The sequence below is a fragment of the Myotis myotis genome, unplaced genomic scaffold (assembly GCF_014108235.1).
Source record: "Myotis myotis isolate mMyoMyo1 unplaced genomic scaffold, mMyoMyo1.p scaffold_m19_p_4, whole genome shotgun sequence".
Taxonomy (NCBI): domain Eukaryota; kingdom Metazoa; phylum Chordata; class Mammalia; order Chiroptera; family Vespertilionidae; genus Myotis; species Myotis myotis.
This window is the reverse complement of record NW_023416346.1, coordinates 57,587,104-57,605,582: the sequence shown is the minus strand read 5'-3', so window position 1 is coordinate 57,605,582 and position 18,479 is coordinate 57,587,104. Positions and strand designations below refer to the sequence as shown.

The 18,479-nt window shown below is 45.0% G+C and overlaps 1 protein-coding gene across 1 annotated transcript in view; it reads left to right on the top strand.

Annotated features, from left to right (window-relative positions):
• The first annotated feature begins 342 nt into the window (after positions 1–342).
• FAM199X (family with sequence similarity 199, X-linked) overlaps positions 343–18,479 on the top strand; it is a 58,516-nt gene continuing 40,379 nt past the window's right edge. Inside the window, exons 1-2 of the mRNA XM_036304585.1 lie at positions 343–874; positions 12,593–12,812. Coding sequence (XP_036160478.1) covers positions 678–874; positions 12,593–12,812 — 417 coding nt within the window. The 5' untranslated portion in view covers positions 343–677. The remainder of the gene's footprint in view (positions 875–12,592; positions 12,813–18,479) is intronic.

Sequence of the window (18,479 nt, the reverse complement as noted above, 5' to 3'; positions counted from 1 at the left end):
CAGTAGCTCAATAAATACTGTTGAATTGGGACAGGGTGATCGAGTGTGCTGGGAACCAGGGTATCAGGATTCTTTCTCACACAACCACAGTGTTACCTTGGCCAAGTCCCTTTTCGAAGGCCTGTGCCTGCGGGTGCCAAGTGGAGGAGGGCGTTGGCCTGAACTGCTGGGCCTTTTAGCGCCTGGAATCCCTGATTGGCCACAGGGAGGGCGGGGTGCGCGGCTGCGGCTGCGACTGCGGCTGCGGTGCGGCTTGCGGAGGTTCAGTTCCTCCTCCGCTCCAGCAGGGGGCGCGGGGAGCGGCTTCCGGCTGCCCTTCTAGTCCCGGCCGGCGCTGGGCGGACTGCAGCATTTAGGGGCGGCAAGCGCAGTGGGCGGGCCTGGCGGCGGCGGCGCTGCGCTGACGAAGCCGGGCTGAATAGCAGCGGCACCGGCGACTGAGGCGGCTGCGGAAGCCACAGGGGAACCGACTCGGGGGCCAGAGGGTTGTGGCCGGGAGCAGCCTTCTCGTGCGGCGCCGCACTCCCGGGGCAGCGGCGGGCGTTTAGCCCTCAGGTGAACTGCGGCGGGCACACCCAGGCGCGGCGGCGACGGCGGACAGTTTAGAGTGGGGGCAGGGGCGGACGTGGGAGCAGACCGGGACCAGAGAGGTAGCCCGCGCTCGGCCATCTCCAGCCATGTCTGACGAGGCGTCGGCCACCGCTTCGTACGAGAAGTTTCTGACCCCTGAGGAACCCTTCCCGCTTCTGGGACCCCCTCGCGGGGTGGGCACCTGCCCGAGCGAGGAGCCGGGCTGCCTGGACATCAGTGACTTCGGCTGCCAGCTGTCCTCTTGCCATCGTACCGACCCGCTCCTCCGCTTCCACACTAACAGGTATGAACCACGGCCGGGGACAGGGTTGACTGCCCACATCCCTGCCTCAAGTCTGGGACCTCTGGTTCGCCCCCGAGCTTCGCGCTCCGCCCAGGGTCTGCACTTCCATTCGCCCCTCCCCCATCTTTCTCTGCGATTAGTGTGCTTGCCCGGGCCCCTTCCCGCTTCCCCTCCCGCTTTTCACCCCTGCCCTCCCGATTTTCCTTGGCCGGCATTTTACTTTCCCCATTCATCTTCTGATTGTAGCTGCTCCTCCTTCTCTCTCCCTCCCCCCATCTGTCCCCTGAGAATCCCAGACCCCCACCTTTGATTTTTAGCTGCTCCCCTGTTTCCTTTCACCCGCAAACGTTTAACCCCTTCCATTTCTGACAAGTGGGTTTCAGGTTTCAGATGGCGCAAAATTAATCCCCGGATCTTTTGAAAGGTGGCACTTTTAAAGCTATCTTATTTTTCCCAATTTTTAACCTGTCTCACAACTATATTCCCCCCCCCCCCCCATTTTGTAGTGAAGCTCTAGGAATCCAGACAGTTTTTTTCTCTCTCCTTTATGAACTCTTTGCCTTCGCGCTTTAGGCCCTTCCAAAATGTATAAGCTTAAATCTGGAAGATTTCTTCATGTAGCACACGCCTTGATTTGCTCCCCGGTGGAAGGATGGAACGAGGCTTTGGAAAGGCTTGCTTAATACAAATTTATTCAGGGGGTGCGTCCTTTAACTAGTTTTATTAGAAAAGAGTACTTTGGAGAATTCTCTAAAGCAAGCATTTAAGTATACGGAATGTGGGGGATTTGAAGATGTTTTACACGTGGCCCCGACCTTTGATATAGGTGGATGTTTGAGATACATACACAAAAGGCCTGGGAGGGTGTGTGGAGAAAAAGGAGAGGAGTTCAGCTATAGAAAATACTGGAGTTGAATTAAGGAGTCTAGTTTTGATTTCTGATGCAGTTTATAATATGAGCATGAAAAATCCTTTCACATTTTAATGTCTTTTGTATGTTTCTGGCCATCTCTTAAAACAGACTACAGATTTACTGAGCTTCTACCAGATACAAGGAATGTACTGGTATAAAACATGATTCTTACCTAAATGAAAGTTATCTGGAAGCAGGGTACTATAGTTAAGCAATCATCCAGAACATCAGTACAACATAATTGAAAAGGAAATGCTGGTAAACTGAGGCCCAGAGGGAAAAGACTGAGTTCAAGGTCATAAAACTGAGTTAGGCAAAACTAGGGACACTCTTTTGGAGCCAGTGCTAAAACTTGGAAAGAGTTATTGGCTCCAGTGTAATAAATGGTTGTTAGAGTTTCTTAGACTAACTCACAGAAGCCTATTTAACCCATTCAGTAACTTTAACATTAATATCACATATGCATGAAATCTAGTGTGCTTAGAATTTTGGGCATTCTAAAATAGTGTGAAAATAGTGTGAAATAATACTTTTGGACATATTTGCATTTTGCAACATTGGATCAAGTTAAATACACGGAAAAGTGAAATGATTTCAGAATTATCTTGCTCTGATAATGAGGGCAAGGGAATGTAGGGACAGAGGCTGAGGGCAAGCACTGCCAAAATGGACTGGGGTGATGGGGGAGTGAAGCAAGGAGAACAGTACATTCCCTACAGCTTTCTCCTCCCCATTTTTTCCTTGTGTTTTTCTATCCCTTTTCTTAGAGACCATGGTAAAAGCAAGGTTGTTTTGCAGAATGGGGCAGTGAAGATGGAGGGGGAAGTTCCTGTTCAGCCCTACTTTTTCCAAGTCAAGCATTTTTTTTCCTAGTTACTGCCTGCTTTTTAAAAACCTCCCTCTCCTCCCCCGCTTTTTGCAAGGCTTGGAATGGCAGTAGGAGATCTAATATATCTTTCTCTGTATTCTTTTCAGCAGAGATTAGGGAAAGCAGAATTAGCAATACTTACAGCAGATGATGTTTCTGCCTTGGGCTACCTTACTTTTTAAATCTTTTCTCCTTCTTGAATGTTCTGCCTTCTTACCCCTCCCAATGATGGTGTTTGAGAGGACCATATGCTTCCAGTCATTTCTTTTCAGGGAGAAGCAAACAGCTAAATCATATAGATCGGTAAAGTTTAGGAAGTTCTTTTATTTTGGAGTTTTATGTGTCACTTTTTTTATTCACATCACATCATTCACCAATTTGAGCAACAATCCAAAAAACATATCTGTATAGTTGAGTACAGATATTCTGCTTTGGGTTTAGTCATAAAAAAAAAAATTTTATTGAAAGTAGAAAGCATGTCAGTGGATAGACACTTGATTTACCTTTATTTTGCTTCTTTCTTGTCGCCTGATAAAAAAAAACTGGAGAGTGTTTAAATAATGCTGTTGATAAGGGCCTTAGGATGATGACATTTCTACGCCTGTTCATTTATTGGATTCTGGGCACCATTACTTATGATCCCTGAGGTTGAATGTTTGTAGTGTTCATGTTAGAGTCACCTGTTATTTAGGTTGGTGTGTCACTGGTCTAAGTTTAGTGGAAAGTAACACATAAACACAGCCAGTTTCCTAAGAATTTATACTTTTCTAGTAGTATGTTAGGATTTTATGGCTAAGTGGGGTTTGTCTGGAATTTTGGGAGAATAAAATAAATTTCAAAAAAACAAATATTTTTAAATCAAATGTCAATATGGAATACATATATATATCTATATATATATATCTATATATCTATATCTATATCTATCTATATCTATATCTATATATATATATATATATATATATAGTGTTGAAGACATGTTTTTGGTTTTGGGGACCGCATTTTTCTGATGTAGTTGTGGGTTTTGTCTTAGCAGTTGTCCACTACAACCTCTACTATCAAAAAGGATGTCATTTAGCAAAGTACATTAGTACTTTGACATTGAGAATTTGTGAAAGGCCTGTGGGAGGACAGTGCCTCACATGCTATTGGCAGGATAGAAAATGAACTGTTGTATAAAGCAGTTATCAGTTATGTGAACTTAGAGTCTTGTTTTTAGTCACAGTAACCAGAAAAACCCAAGACTACTGTGCACTTTTTGTATCACCTGTAGTTTTCCTATCTCAATATAGAAATAGAGGTGCAGAAGAGCTGTGAGTTGCAGGTGGGAGAACCATGTTCCATAAACAGAGAGAGGCAAGAGGAATTTGGTTTGGGGACTTGAGACAAGTTAAAAATGGGGCTAAAGCTTTAGAGAACTATCCAGGCCAGAAATGTAGATTTGGGAGCAATCAGAATAGAAATTCCAGTAGCGTGACACGAGTGGAACTGTGGGTTACAAAGGTTGAGACAGAAGATGAAACTTTTCAATAATTTAGGGAAAGGAAGGAGAGGAGATTTGGTAATATTTGAAAGACTAAAGCGAAGATTTTTTTGGCTTTGTTTAGTTTTTCTTTTCCAGGAATAGAGATTTTAGCTCCTTAGGAGCAGCTCACAGGAAAGAGAAATTGAAAAGAAAAAAGAGTATGGTAGGAGACGGATGAGATGAACTCAGAAGCCAAAGTGGAAGAAATAGCCCTAAAAATGACCTGGAATGTTTTTATTTTCAAGACTGTAGAGGGGGTAGGAGGGATGTGTAATGATCCCAAGGCAATTGAGGTCACTTAGAGGAGAGTTAGGGGGGTTGTACCATCTTCTCTAACTTGTGACTTGGGCTCCAGAGGAGTAGCCCAGGTCAGGGTTGCTCTATGGGGGATTCTGGCATGGAGTTAGTGATGAATACTCATTATATTAGGGGATTGTACCCTGGGAATGAATGGCATAGATTTGGAATGACTTTCATTAGCCTCACAGTAGGACTTACTCCACAGTGCTCATTGACTGGATTTTCATCCTGAGAGGTAATGATTAGGTTTACCTCTAAAATGTATATTTGGTTCACCTGCTTTTCTGAATTTTACCAAAATGCCATTGAAAGTCCTTTGTGTATTCTTAGTGAAAAAGCCTTCCAGATAAATTTTCTTGGCTTTATTGTTTTTTAAATTAAAAGTTGGGCAGCAAACCTAGTTGTTGAGTTAAATCCAATTTTATTGAGATTCTTTTCCACGTCTTTCTTTTACGGTGTGGAGAAAGTCTCCTTTGTGAATAATTTTATGGTTATAGGTAGGCTATCAGTTTTAGGTAGCTTTCTCTTGGAATAATGTAAAGGCTTTATAAACTTGAATGGTTCACAGCTGAGTGCATGCATACAGTGATCATTTGTTACACATTTAAAACTGACAGAACAGTCTTAAAGAATCACACAAATGTTTATTATGAAAGCTCATGATAGAAGATTGTGGGCATATACAAAACTGTATATAATACCGTTTGTAATACTTTAAGCAATAAAACAATTAAAAAAATAAATTAAAAAAAAAAACTATAGACCAGTGGCCGGCAAATTGTGGCTCGCGAGCCACATGAGGCTCTTGGCCCCTTGAGTGTGGCTCTTCCACAAAATACCACGTGCAGGCGCACATGTACAGTGCGATTGAAACTTTGTGGCCCATGCGCAGAAGTCGGTATTTTGTGGAAGAGCCACACTCAAGGGGCCAAAGCCGCATGTGGCTCGCGAGCCGCAGTTTGCAGACCACTGGTATAGACCATTTGTGATACTTTTCACTAAAGATAACTTAACATTTTGATGTGACTTTTAATGTTCTTTTTATGTACAAATATAATTTTTTATTTTTATTTTTTCTTTATTGATTAAGGTTTTACATATGTGTCCTTATCCCCCCATTGCCCCCCCCCCAAACCTGTTCATGCCCTCACGCCCCTGGTGTCTGTGTCCATTGGTTAGGCTTATATGCATGCATACAAGTCCTTTGGTTGATCTCCCCCCCTTACCCCCACCCTCCCCTACCTTTCCTCTGAGGTTTAAGCATCTGATCGATGCTTCTCTGTCTCTGGATCTGTTTTTGTTCATCAGTTTATGTTGTTCATTATAATCCACAAATGAATGAAATCATGTGATATTTATCTTTCTCTGACTTAGGATGAGGCCAAATATATCATTTGTGACCAGGTTATTTGCACTTATATTAATATATATATTTTTATTGATTTTTTACAGAGAGGAAGGGAGAGAGATAGTCAGAAACATCGATGAGAGAGAAACATCAATCAGCCGCCTCCTGCCCACCCCCCACTGGGGATGTGCCCGCAACCAATCTATATGCCCTTGACTGGAATCGAACCTGGGACCCTTCAGTCCGCAGGCCGACGCTCTATCCACTGAGCCAAACCGGTTACGGCTATTTGCACTTATATTGTGAATGTTTTCCTTTTCAGTAAATAGTCGGAAAATAAGATTTTTAATGGTTATAAAAACACCTATTTAATTGTTCCCCATGCTTGGAGTAATTTATTTTCCCTTTTTTGGCTATTGTAATACTGTTTAGACATGTTTGCACATACATCTTGTTTCAAAATTTCTATTTGGGAAAGGGGATAAATTCCTAGATAACTGAGTCAAAAGAAATGAACATTTTTTCTTTTTTGAAATTAATTTCTTATTGCTTAAAGTACTACATATGTCTCCTTTTCCCCCTACCATCCCCTCCCTGGCCACTCCCACCCCCCAGGATAAGCCCCCACTGCCCCAGTGTCCATGTCCATTGATTATGCTAATATGCGTGCATACAGGTCCTTTAGTTGATCTCTCACATCCCTCCCCCACCCTCCCCTGCCTTCCCTCTGAGGTTGGACAGTGCCTTCTGTGCTTCTCTGTCTCTTGATCCATTTTTGTTCATCAGTCTATGTTGTTCATCATATTCCACAAATGAGTGAGATCATATATATATATCTGTTTCACTGATATAAAATACTTTACCTTTAGCTCAGTGGAAAAGGTGCCATAGAATTTGCTGGATTGCCTGAATTTTGTAAATTAAGAACTTTGGAATTAAGGTTAGTCCTACAAAATAAGAGGGAGGAGTTAAAAAATGAAAAATACAATTCAAGAAAAAACTGGATTTAATGAATGAGAAACAACCTAATCAGAGGTAAATAACAGGCTTTTCTTCAGAAGTCATTATTTTAGTACCTTATTAGTATCTGATATACTAAACCATTATTTTAAGAATTAATTCCCTAGGGTGCTGCCAAAGCAATGAAGATTATCCCGTTACTAGTATACAGCTACTAGAAATTTACAAAAGAAAACATTTGTAGATTTCAAGACCCAAAAAGAAAAAAGAAAGAAGTTATAACCCTGTAACAAATATTATTACAAATGAAATGTTAATATCCTTAATGCATAAATAACTCTTTAAAAAATCAATAAGGAAAACATTAACACAGAGAAAAACACTGTAGCAAAATAGCTAATAAATATTTTTAATTTTGATCTTTCCAGTAATCAAAGAATTAAAAATTGATGTAAAAATATTTTCTCCCATCAGGTAAAAATTTTAAAAATGGAAATTCCAGTGCTGCTAAAGTTGTGGTGAAATGACCACTTTCATATACTGCTTTGGGGAGCGTAAATCAGTGCAGCCTTTCAGAATGGTATTTAACTAAGTATACTATGGTCTTTAAAGTGTTTATATTCTGTGACTCAGTACTTTCCTTCCATGTAATCTATCCTGAGAGATTATATATTTGGTTAAATAATTATAAACAAAATGTTTTATCTCAGTATTATTTGTAATACCAAAAAAATGGAACAGCTTAAGTATATATTACTGAAGGAATAAGATTAAATAAACTATGATACATTTAATCAATGGGATATTGTATAGGCTTTCAAATGTTTTCAAGTAATATACATGGGGATATGTTCACTATATAATGTTAAGTGAAAGAAAGCTGGTATGCAGAATGTTGACTCTGTGGAAAAAAAATATATTCATGCAGAAAAAGTACCAAAATATTATGGACTAGAGCATCAGTGGGGTCCCTCGGCCTGGCCTGTGGGGATCAGGTAGAAACCAGCACTCCAACATCCTCTAAGGGGCCCCAGATTGCGAGAGAGCGGTTCTCAGGTGATGTACCCTGGAATCGGGCTCCCTCCTCTCTGGTTCCAGGTCCATCACCCGAGAACCACAGTTGCCAAGTCACTGCAGTTCAGCAGCTCCTGCATTGAGCGTTTGCCCCCTGGTGATTATTGCTTATCATAGCTACGGGTTGGATAGTTGGGTGGTCGCTTAGGCTCTTATATATAGACTAGAGGCCCGGTGCACAAAAATTTGTGCACTCGGGGGGGAGCGGGGGGTCCCTCAGCCCGGCCTGTGCCCTCTTGCAGTCTGGGACCCCTCGGGAGATAATGACCTGTTGGCTTAGGCCTGCTCCCGGGTGGCAGAAGGCAGGCCTAATCCCTAGGTGCAGCCCCTGGTTGGGCTCAGAGTAGGGCCGATTGGGGAGTTCGGGCACCGCCGCCTGTCACACTCAAGGCAGGGTCGATGGGGAGGTTGCGGCGCCACCCCCTGTCACGCACAGAGCAGGGCCAATCAGGGGGTTGGGGCGCTGCCCCCTGTCACGCACAGAGCAGGGCCCATCAGGGGGTTGGGGAGCTCCCCCATGTCACGCACAGAGCAGGGCCCATCAGGGGGTTGGGGAGCTCCCCCCATCACGCACAGAGCAGGGCCCATCAGGGGGTTGAGGAGCGCCCCCCGTCACTCACAGAGTAGGGCCGATAGGGGAGTTGGGGCACCGCCCCTTGTCACACACAGAGCAGGGCGGATCAGGGGGTTGGGGCGCCGCCCTCTATCACCCACAGAGCAGGGCCGATCAGAGGGTAGGAGCGCCGCCACTGTCTCACTCAGGGCAGGGCCGATGGGGAGGTTATGGCTCTACCCCGTCACACACAGAGCAGGGCCTGTGGGGTGGGGGAGTTGGGGCGCCACACCCTGTCACACACAGAGCCGCAGGGCAATCAGGGGGTTGGGGAGCTCCCCCCTATCAGGCACAGAGCAGGGCCTATCAGGGCGTTCGGGCGCCTTCCCCTGTCAGGAACAGAGCAGGGCAGATAGGGAGGTTGTGGCCCCGCCCCCTGTCACACACAGAGCTGTAGGGCGATCAGGGGGTTTGGGCGCTGCCCCCTGTCACGCTGATCCCGGTGCCGGGAGGCCTCGCGGCTCCGCTGATCCCGGTGCTGGGAGGCATATTACCCTTTTACTATATAGGATAGAGGGCTGGTGCATGTGTGGGGGCCGGCTGGTTTGCCCTGAAGGGTGTCCTGGATCAGGGTGGGGGCCCCCACTGGGATGCCTGGCCAGCCTGGGTGAGGGGATGATGGCTGTTTGCAGCTGGTCACACACCCTTCAGGGTGGGGGTCCCCACTGGGGTGCCTGGCCAGTCTGGGTGAGGGGCTGAGGGCTGTTTTCAAGCTGGCGGATGACTGAAGCTCCCAACCCCTCCTTTTTTTCTTTCTTTTTTTTATTTTTTTATTCTGGGCCAGCTGTAGCTCTGAGGCTCCAGCTCTTAAGCCTCTGCTGCTGAAAGCTGGTATCTGGTTTGTTTCGGTTCTATAATCGAAACTCTGTATCAATTCCAGCTCTGAGATCCCGGCCGGCTGAAAGCAGGTTTCTGGGGTTTTGTTTAGCTTCTATATTTGTAACAATGTTTCAAACTGCAAGCTCAGAGGCCAGCAGTGGCAGGCGGGGAACGTTGGAGTCCTCCGTCACTGAAGCAAGCAAGCCTCGTGTTCGCTTCAAGCAGCCTGGCTGCCGGCCGCCATCTTGGCTGGCAGCTAATTTGCATATCACCCTGATTAGCCAATGGGAAGGGTAGTGGCCGTACGCCAATTACCATGTTTCTCTTTTATTAGATAGGATTAGTTAATGCTGGGTATTATCCTATATAATAAAAGCTTAATATGCTAATTGCCCAGTTGTCAGTTCAGCCAATCAAAGTGTAATATGCTAATGATATGCTAAGGCTGCTCAGATGCTCCAGCTGGTAGGTTAGCTTGCTGCTGGGGTCCGGCTGATCGGGACTGAGTGAGACAGGTCAGACATGCCCTGGAGCCCTGCCATGGTCCCTCTCCAGCTGGCCAACCTCCCGCATCCCTCCCCACTCCAGTCATGCACTAGTGGGGTCCCTCGGCCTGGCCTGCGCCCTCTCGCAATCTGGGACCCCTCGGGGGATGTTGGAGAGCCGGTTTTGGCCTGCTCCCGCAGGCCAGACTGAGGGACCCCACTGGTGTACGAATTTGTGCACCGGATCCCTAGCTGGTTATAAGTAACACTTTTTTTTTTAAGACTTTTATAGATTTTAGAGAGGAAGGGAGAGGAAGAGAGATAGAAACATCAATGATGAGGGAGAATCATGGATTGGCTGCCTCCTGCATGCCCCCCACTGGGGATCAAACCCGAAACCTGGGTATGTGCCCTGACTGGGAATTGAACTGTGACCTCCTGGTTCATGGGTTGACTCTAAACCACTGAGCCACGCCGGCTAGGCATATAAGAAACACTTTTGAGCTTCTACCTGTGTACTTTGTTGGTGCTTTTCTCTGCCCTGCAATGGCTACCATCTTCCTTTAAAGATAATAATAGCTGCCATGTACTGAGCACTTTTTATGTCTGCTAAGCGTTTTGTATGCATTTTTCACCATAGCTGCATTTAAAAAATAAGGACACAGGCTTGGAGAGGGTGTGTTTTGCTTAAAATCAAACAGCAGGCAAGTGACAGAGCAAGAATTTAAACTCAGTTTGACTCCAGAGCTTACTCATAACCAGTATGCAATATGTTTTGCTTATGGATGAAGGTTTTACTTTATCCCTAACTTAAATGCATTTTTTCTTTTAAAATACTGTATTATAAAAATTTTCAGACAGATACATAGTTAGAGACTAATGTAATGTACCCATTATATCCATCACCCAGTGTAATAGTTATTCACATATGGCAGTGTCCTTTATCAATACCCCTACTCATTTATCAATCCCTTCCTTATGTTGAGACAAATTCCTGACATATTTCATTCATAAATATTTTAATACTAGAGGCCCAGTGCACGAAATTAGTGCACTTGGGTGGGGGGTGTCCCTCAGCCCGGCCTGTGCCCTCTCACAGTCTGGGAGCCCCATGATTGATTGCCCCAAAGGGGTAGGCCTTGCCCACCCGGCCAGGGCTCCTTGATGGATTGCCCCAAAGAGGGAGGCCCTGCCCACCTGGACGGGACTCCGCAATGGATCACCCCCATAGAGGGGGGCCCTGGCCACCCATCACAGCGCCACCGTGGGGTAGCCTGGGCCTCCCTTTTTGGGGCGATTGATCGCGCCCCACAGAGGGAGGCCCCACCCACTTGCTGCAGCCCGCTGGTCAGTGGCCTGGGCCTTCCTCTTTGGGGCAATCATGGAGCCCCCCGATTGATCGATCGCCCCACCCACCCGTGGCCTGGGCCTCCCTCTGCAGGGCGATCATGCGATCAATTGTGCCCCGCAGAGGGAAGCCCTGTTCACCTGCTGCAGCCAACCAGTCAGTGGCCTGGGCCCCCTCTTTGGGCGATCATGGAGCAATGGCCGGGCTCCTGACCAGTTGCATCACACCCACCTTGGCTGGCCTGCGTCCAGTGGGTGTCATAGCATGGTCGTCTGGAAGGTTGTCCAGAGGGTTGTTCTGCTGTTCAGTTGTTTGGTCGATTTGCATATTATGCTTTTATTATAGACTAGAGGCCTGGTGCACGAAATTTGTGCATGGGGGGGGGAGGCGTCACTCAGCCCAGCCTGCCCCTTCTCACAGTCTGGGAGCCCTCAGGGGATGTCCTACTGATGGCTTAAGCCCGTTCCCCACAGGAAGTGGGCCTAAGCCGCAGTCTGGCCTCCCTCTGCGGGAGGTGACTGGCCGATGAGAGGAAGGCACCGCCCCCATCATGCCTCTGCTGCTGCCACTGCCGGCCATGAGGCTGCCTGAGCTTTGGCCATCGCAGCCACTGCGGCTTGCCTGAGCCTCACCTGGCCCTCATTGCCTGAGCCTCGGGCCCTCAAAATGGCAGTGGCCATCGGCGGCTTGCCTGAGCTCTGTGCCGGCCCTGGGCAAGCGGCAGTGGCCATTAGCAGCTTGCCTGAGCCACGGACCAGCCCTGGGCAAGCGGCAGCAGCCATTGGGAGTGCTCATAGCCACTGCCGCCATGTGGGGAGTACAGGCTGCCCTCCGCCAGGCCCTGCCTTCCCTGCCCCCATCCCCACTGCTGCTTGCCTGAGCCCTGGGCCAGCCCTGGGCAAGCGGCAGTGGCCATCAGTGGCTTGCTGGAGCCCCAGGCTGGCCCTGGGCAAGCGGCAGCAGCCATTGGGAGTGCTTACAGCCGCCGCTGCCATGTGGGAAGTACAGGCCGCACTCTGCCGGGTCCCACCTCCCCTGCTGCTGTCCCCACTGCCACTTGCCCAGGGCTGGCCCCGGGCAAATGGCAGCGGCTATTGGTGGCTTGCCAGAGCCCTGGGTCAGCCCTGGCAAGCGGCAGCAGCCATCGGCGGCTTGCCGGAGCCCCGGATCGGCCCTGGACAAGTGGCAGCCACCATCGCATCCCCAACGCTGCAAGTCCCTGCCCACCTGCTGTGCACGCAGCCTGTTGATTGGTCATTACTGTGATGGCATCCCAACCAATTTGAATATTACCCTATTATTAAATAGATGTAACCTTAAAAGATAAGGGCTCTTTTGAAAATAATCACAATGTCATTATCATACCTAAAATATACCCCCATTCCTCATAAATCTATTATTAATATCTTTAAATTGGGTAGATTCTGTAATTCCTGTTGTGATTTCTTTTGTTCCTTTTTTTAAGGTGGAACTTAACTTCTTGTGGAACAAGTGTTGCCAGCTCAGAATGCAGTGAGGAGCTGTTTTCATCAGTTTCTGTTGGAGATCAAGATGATTGCTATTCCCTGTTAGATGATCAAGACTTCACTTCTTTTGATTTATTTCCTGAGGGGAGTGTCTGCAGTGATGTCTCTTCTTCTATTAGCACATACTGGGATTGGTCAGACAGTGAGTTTGAATGGCAGGTAGGTTTTTTTCCCCTTAAATTGCCATCATTACTTCCTAAGTAGAAGTATGAATTTCTGTTGTGATATTTTCATCTCTACCTCAAAACAAATTTCTCCAGTGTTTATCCAATCATACAGATTCTCTGACAACATTAAGAATTAGATAAAATATGTATCCTATATTTTTGCTGATGTACCTTTTAGGCTTCTGATGCTGCTAATATCCTTTTGTAGATTTTCAAGTAATTTAATACTTGTAAGATGTTCCCATTATTATGTATCTTCAGTACCTTTCTATGCATGAATCTAGCAAATTTACTCTTCCTACATTATAATAGCTTTCATGTCCTTATAGGCATAGTATCCTTATATCAGGGTCATGTTATATATCTAAGGTCACAAATCACTATTATCATAATACATAATTTTGAATCATGCTATCAGAAATATAATTTCTCATTTTGCATTCTCTTTGTTTGTAGAGTTGCTTTTTTCCTGGTAGTGCTTTTTTTTTCTCTCCTTGTAAAATGGCTTTGTGGCAAATTGTTTGGAAATGATGCCTGTGATAATGAGTACAATCTATCAGAAAATGTAGGTTGTGCTATTGCAGCATCCATTTTCTGATTGTAAAAGACAATAATGTTTAAAGAAGCTTTCCTTACATACTGCACATGTTATATTCAACAGATAACTTGAATGCTTAATGTGTTTGAAAGCCATCTAAATACTTGAAGTTGTTATTCCAAAGAGGAATGAAATATCACTTTTTTTTCAAACAAATTTTTATTACAATAATATAGGATGACATAAAATTAAAACTTAAAAGAGTTTCCAATTTCAATTCTGCTGTCGTTAGCACTTTTAAGAGCTTGTGCAGATACAAGTACGTTTGCATAGCATTAAATCATACTTCAGCCACTGTTTGAACCTGTGCTTTTTTCAACTAACGTATATCAATCTTTCTGATAGCTGCATCATAATTTAATAAATTTCCTAATAATGGATATTTAGATTGGTTTCAGGTTTTTTCTTGTTATAAAAAATGCTACATTGAAATTTAAGAATTTTTGAAGAGGACAGAAATAATCCACAACTGTGTTTTTATGCACTGGATGTGTTTTCATGCACTGGAGTGGGGGTTCCTTAAGCCCGGCCTGCTCTCTCACAGCCCGGGAGCCCTCAGGGGCAGGAGGCAACCCGGCGATCAGGGGAAGGCAACGCCCGCATCATACCTCTGCTGCTGCCACTGCCGGCAGTGCAAGCCTTGGCCAGTCCTGGTTACCTGAGCCTCGGGCAGTCCTGGGCGGCTGGGCAGCCGACATCTGAGGCTTACCTGCGCCTCGGGCGTCGGCTGGGAAGCCGACATCTGAGGTTTGTCTGCACTTCGGGCCGGCCCTGGGCAGCTGGGGGGCTGAGGGAACTGTAGGACTCCGGAGGCATGCGCGTGGCAAGGTCCTAGGGGGGCTGAGGGGACTGGGCGCTGCCATCTTTGAGGGCGTGACAGTCAATTAGCATTCCCTCCTTATTGGCTGTGGGTGCCACCATCTTTGCGACGGCACGAGGGTCAATTAGCATATTCCCTCTTTATTAGATAGGATAATTTCAAAGGCTTCTATTTTATATATATTTATAAGTATGATTTGGATGAAAATTATAATTTTTTAAACTTAAAAATTGAGACAAAACTCACCATTTAAATAATTTACAGTGTGTATTTCAGCAATTTTTAATATATTCACAATGTTTTGCAGTCATCACCACCAATTCTAGAACATTTCCATCACCCCAAAAAGAAATCCATACCTCTTAAGAGATTGTCCAATTCCCCCAGGCCTCATCACCTAGCATTCACTAATCTACTTTCTCTATGGACTTGCCTTTCTGAATATTTCATATAAATGGACTCAGATATGTAGCCTTTTGTTTCTGAATTCTTTTACTTAACGTGTTTTCATGGTTCGTCCGTATTGTAGCATGTAACAGTACTTCATTTCTATCTTAGTCAGCTCAAGTTGCTATAACAAATACCATAGCCTGGGTGGCTTAAACAACAAACATTTATTTCTGCAGTTCTGGAGGTTAGAAGACTGAGATCAGAATGCCAACATAGTCAGGTTCTGGTGAGAGCCCTCTTTCTGGTTTGCAGATGGCTTCCTTTTTCTGTCTTCATGTGGTAGGGGGAGAGAGAAAAGCGTGTCAGAGAACAAGTAAGCTGTGATCTCTTTATCCCTTTATAAAATCACCATTCCCATCATGGGCACTCCACCCTCATGAATTATATAAACCTAGTTACCTCCCAAAACCCCACCTTCAAATAGTATCACATTTGTGATTAGGGCTTCAAGATACAGAGTTTTGCCGAAACCGGTTTGGCTCAGTGGATAGAGCGTCGGCCTGCGGACTGAAAGGTCCCAGGTTCGATTCCGGTCAAGGGCATATACCTGGGTTGCGGACACATCCCCAGTGGGAGATGTGCAGGAGGCAGCTGATCGATGTTTCTCTCTCATCGATGTTTCTAACTCTCTATCTCTCTCCCTTCTTCTCTGTGAAAAATCAATAAAATATATTTAAAAAAAAAAAAAGATACAGAGTTTGAGGGGAGACACACAAACATTTAGTCCATAGCAATTTCTTTCTATGGCTAAATTTCTTTCTATGGCTGATTGTATGGATATACCACATTTTGTTTATCCATTCATCAACTGATGGACATTTGAGTTGTTTCTACATTTGGGCTGCTATGAACATTCAGATATAAGTTTTTATATTGATGTATATTTTTAATTCTCTTAGATATACACTTAGGAGTGCAATTGCTGAGTCATGTGATGACTATGTTTAACTTTTTGAGGAACTGCCAAAATGTTTTCCAAAGTGGCTGTACCATTTTACATTTTCGCCAGTAATACATTCATGTCCCACTTGACAAGGATGTGTTTTGAGAAATGCATTGTTAGGTGATTTTGTTGTGTGGACATCATAGAGTGCACTTACACAAACCTAGATGGACCTGGTATAACCTACTACACACCTAGGCCAATGGCTGGGCAAACTGCGGCTCACGAGTCACATGCAGCTCTTTGGCCCCTTGAGTGTGGCTCTTCCACAAAATACCACATGCAGACGCGCACATACAGTGTGATTGAAACTTAGTGGCCCATGCACAGAAGTCAGTTTTCGGCCCGGGCAAGTTTATTTTGAAGAAGTGGGGGGTGTCAGTCCTTCGGGCGACAGGAGACGCCGCCGACGTGCGATTCATGCACGAGTTGAGTGAGCCAGTCAGTCATCAGTCTCATTGTGCAGTGGTTAGTGTTAGTCGCGTCCGCAAATCATGCGCGGGTGACAAAAGTACCTACTTGAAGCATAAAGTTACCTATATTTTTCCAACCAGCTGCAAATCCTACAGGTATTTTTGTCATCAATTTAAGAATAGACGAAACAAGTATACAAGATGAGTGTGGATGGGAGAGTTGGACGGGGTCGACCTCAACGAACGTGCCTCAATCAGATTGAGGACATTTTTAGCAAAGGCCAGCTTAGGAGTACTCTAATTAAGTTAATAACAATGTGCCTACCTATATAGTTTAAGTTTAAAAAATTTGGCTCTCAAAAGAAATTTCAATCGTACTGTTGATATTTGGCTCTGTTGACTAATGAGTTTGCCGACCACTGACCTAGGCAATATGGGACAGCCTATTCCTCCTAGGCTACAAGCCTATAAAACATTTTACTTTATAAAACAACACAAGATTAAATCCACCAAAGACAAAATAATGCAATCAAGACGCATGATAGACACAAGATGATAGACACATATTACTGCTGCTGGAGTAATATGACACACTGTTTGACAGCATCCTTTTTTTAAAACTATGTATTTTTTATTTATTTCAGAGAGGAAGGGACAAGGAGAGAGATAGAAATATCAATGATGAGAGAGAATCATCGAATGGCTGCCTCCTGCATGCCCCCCACTGTGGATCAAGCCCGCAACCCTGGCATGTGCCCTGACTGGGAATCGAACCGGACTTCCTGGTTCATAGATTGACACTCAACCACTGAGCCCTGTGGGCTGGGCGACAACAAATTTTTTTTTAACAAACTTTTTTTAATAAGTAGCAAGTACTCTAAAATTCTATATAATAAACGGCTAATATGCAAATCAACCAAACAGCGGAACAACTGGTTGCTATGATGCGCACTGACCACCAGGGGGAAGATGCTCAATGCAGGAGCTGTCCACTGGTGGTGAGTGCACTCCCACAGGGTGAACTTCACTCAGCCAGAAGCTGGGCTCACAGCTGGGAAGCTCAGCGGTGATGGCAGGAGCCTCTCCTGCCTCCATGACAGTGCTAAGGATGGTCAGTGCGTGTCATAGCGACCAGTTGTTCTGCTGTTTGGTCGATTTGCATATTACCCTTTTATTATACAGGATGGGACCACCCTCACTGAAACATAATGTGGCACATGACTATATGAAAATTCCAATTTCTCCACATCCTTGGAGATAACACTTGGTATTGTTTGTCTTTGGGTATAGCCATCCTATTGTAAAGTGGTATCTCATTGTGATTTTTTTTTAATATATTTTATAGATTTTTTACAGAGAGGAAGGGAGAGAGATAGAGAGTTAGAAACATCGATGAGAGAGAAACATCGATCAGCTGCCTCCTGCACATCTCCTACTGGGGATGTGCCCGCAACCCAGATACATTCCCCTGACCGGAATCGAACCTGGGACCTTTCAGTCTGCAGGCCGATGCTCTATCCACTGAGCCAAACCGGTTTCGGCTCTCATTGTGGTTTTAATTTGCATTTCCTTTATGACTAATGATGTTGAGCATCCTTTCATATGCTTATTGGCCATTTGTATATCTTTTTGGAAAAATGTATATGCAAACCTATTGTCCTTTTTTAAATTTTTATTTTTTATTTATTGTTTTATATAAAGTTTTACATATGTCACCTTCCCCCCCCCCATTGACCCCTCCCTAGCCATTCCCATCCAAGCAAGCCCCCAGGGCCCCAGTGTCTGTGTCCATTGGTTATGCTAATATGCATGCATACAATTCTTTTGGTTGCTCTCTAACTCCACCCACCTCCCCTGCCGTTTGTCTCTGGATCTATTTTTGTTCATCAAATTATGTTATCATTATATGCCACATATACGTCAGATCATGTATATTTATCTTTCTCCAACTGGTTTATTTTGCTTAGCATAATGCTTTCCAGTTCCATCCATGCTGTTGCAAATGGTAAAAGTTCCTTCTTTTTTATAGTGGGATAATATTCCATTGTGTACATGACCACAATTTTTTAATCCATTCATCTGCTGATGGGCACTTAGGTTGTTTCCAAATCTTAGCTATTGTAAATTGTGCTGCTATGAACATAGGGGTACATATATCCTTTCTGATTGGTGTTTCTGGTTTCTTGAGATATATTCCTAGAAGTGGGATCACTGAGTTAAATGGGAGTTCCATTTTTAATTTTTGAGGAAACTCCATACTGTCTTCCACAGTGGCTGCCCTAGTCTGCATTCCCACCAGCAGTGCACAAGGATTCCTTTTTCTCCATATCCTGGCCAGCACTTGTTTGTTGATTTGTTGATGATAGCCATTCTGACAGGTGCAAGATGGTATCTCATTGTTGTTTTGATTTGCATCTGTCAGATGATTAGTGACT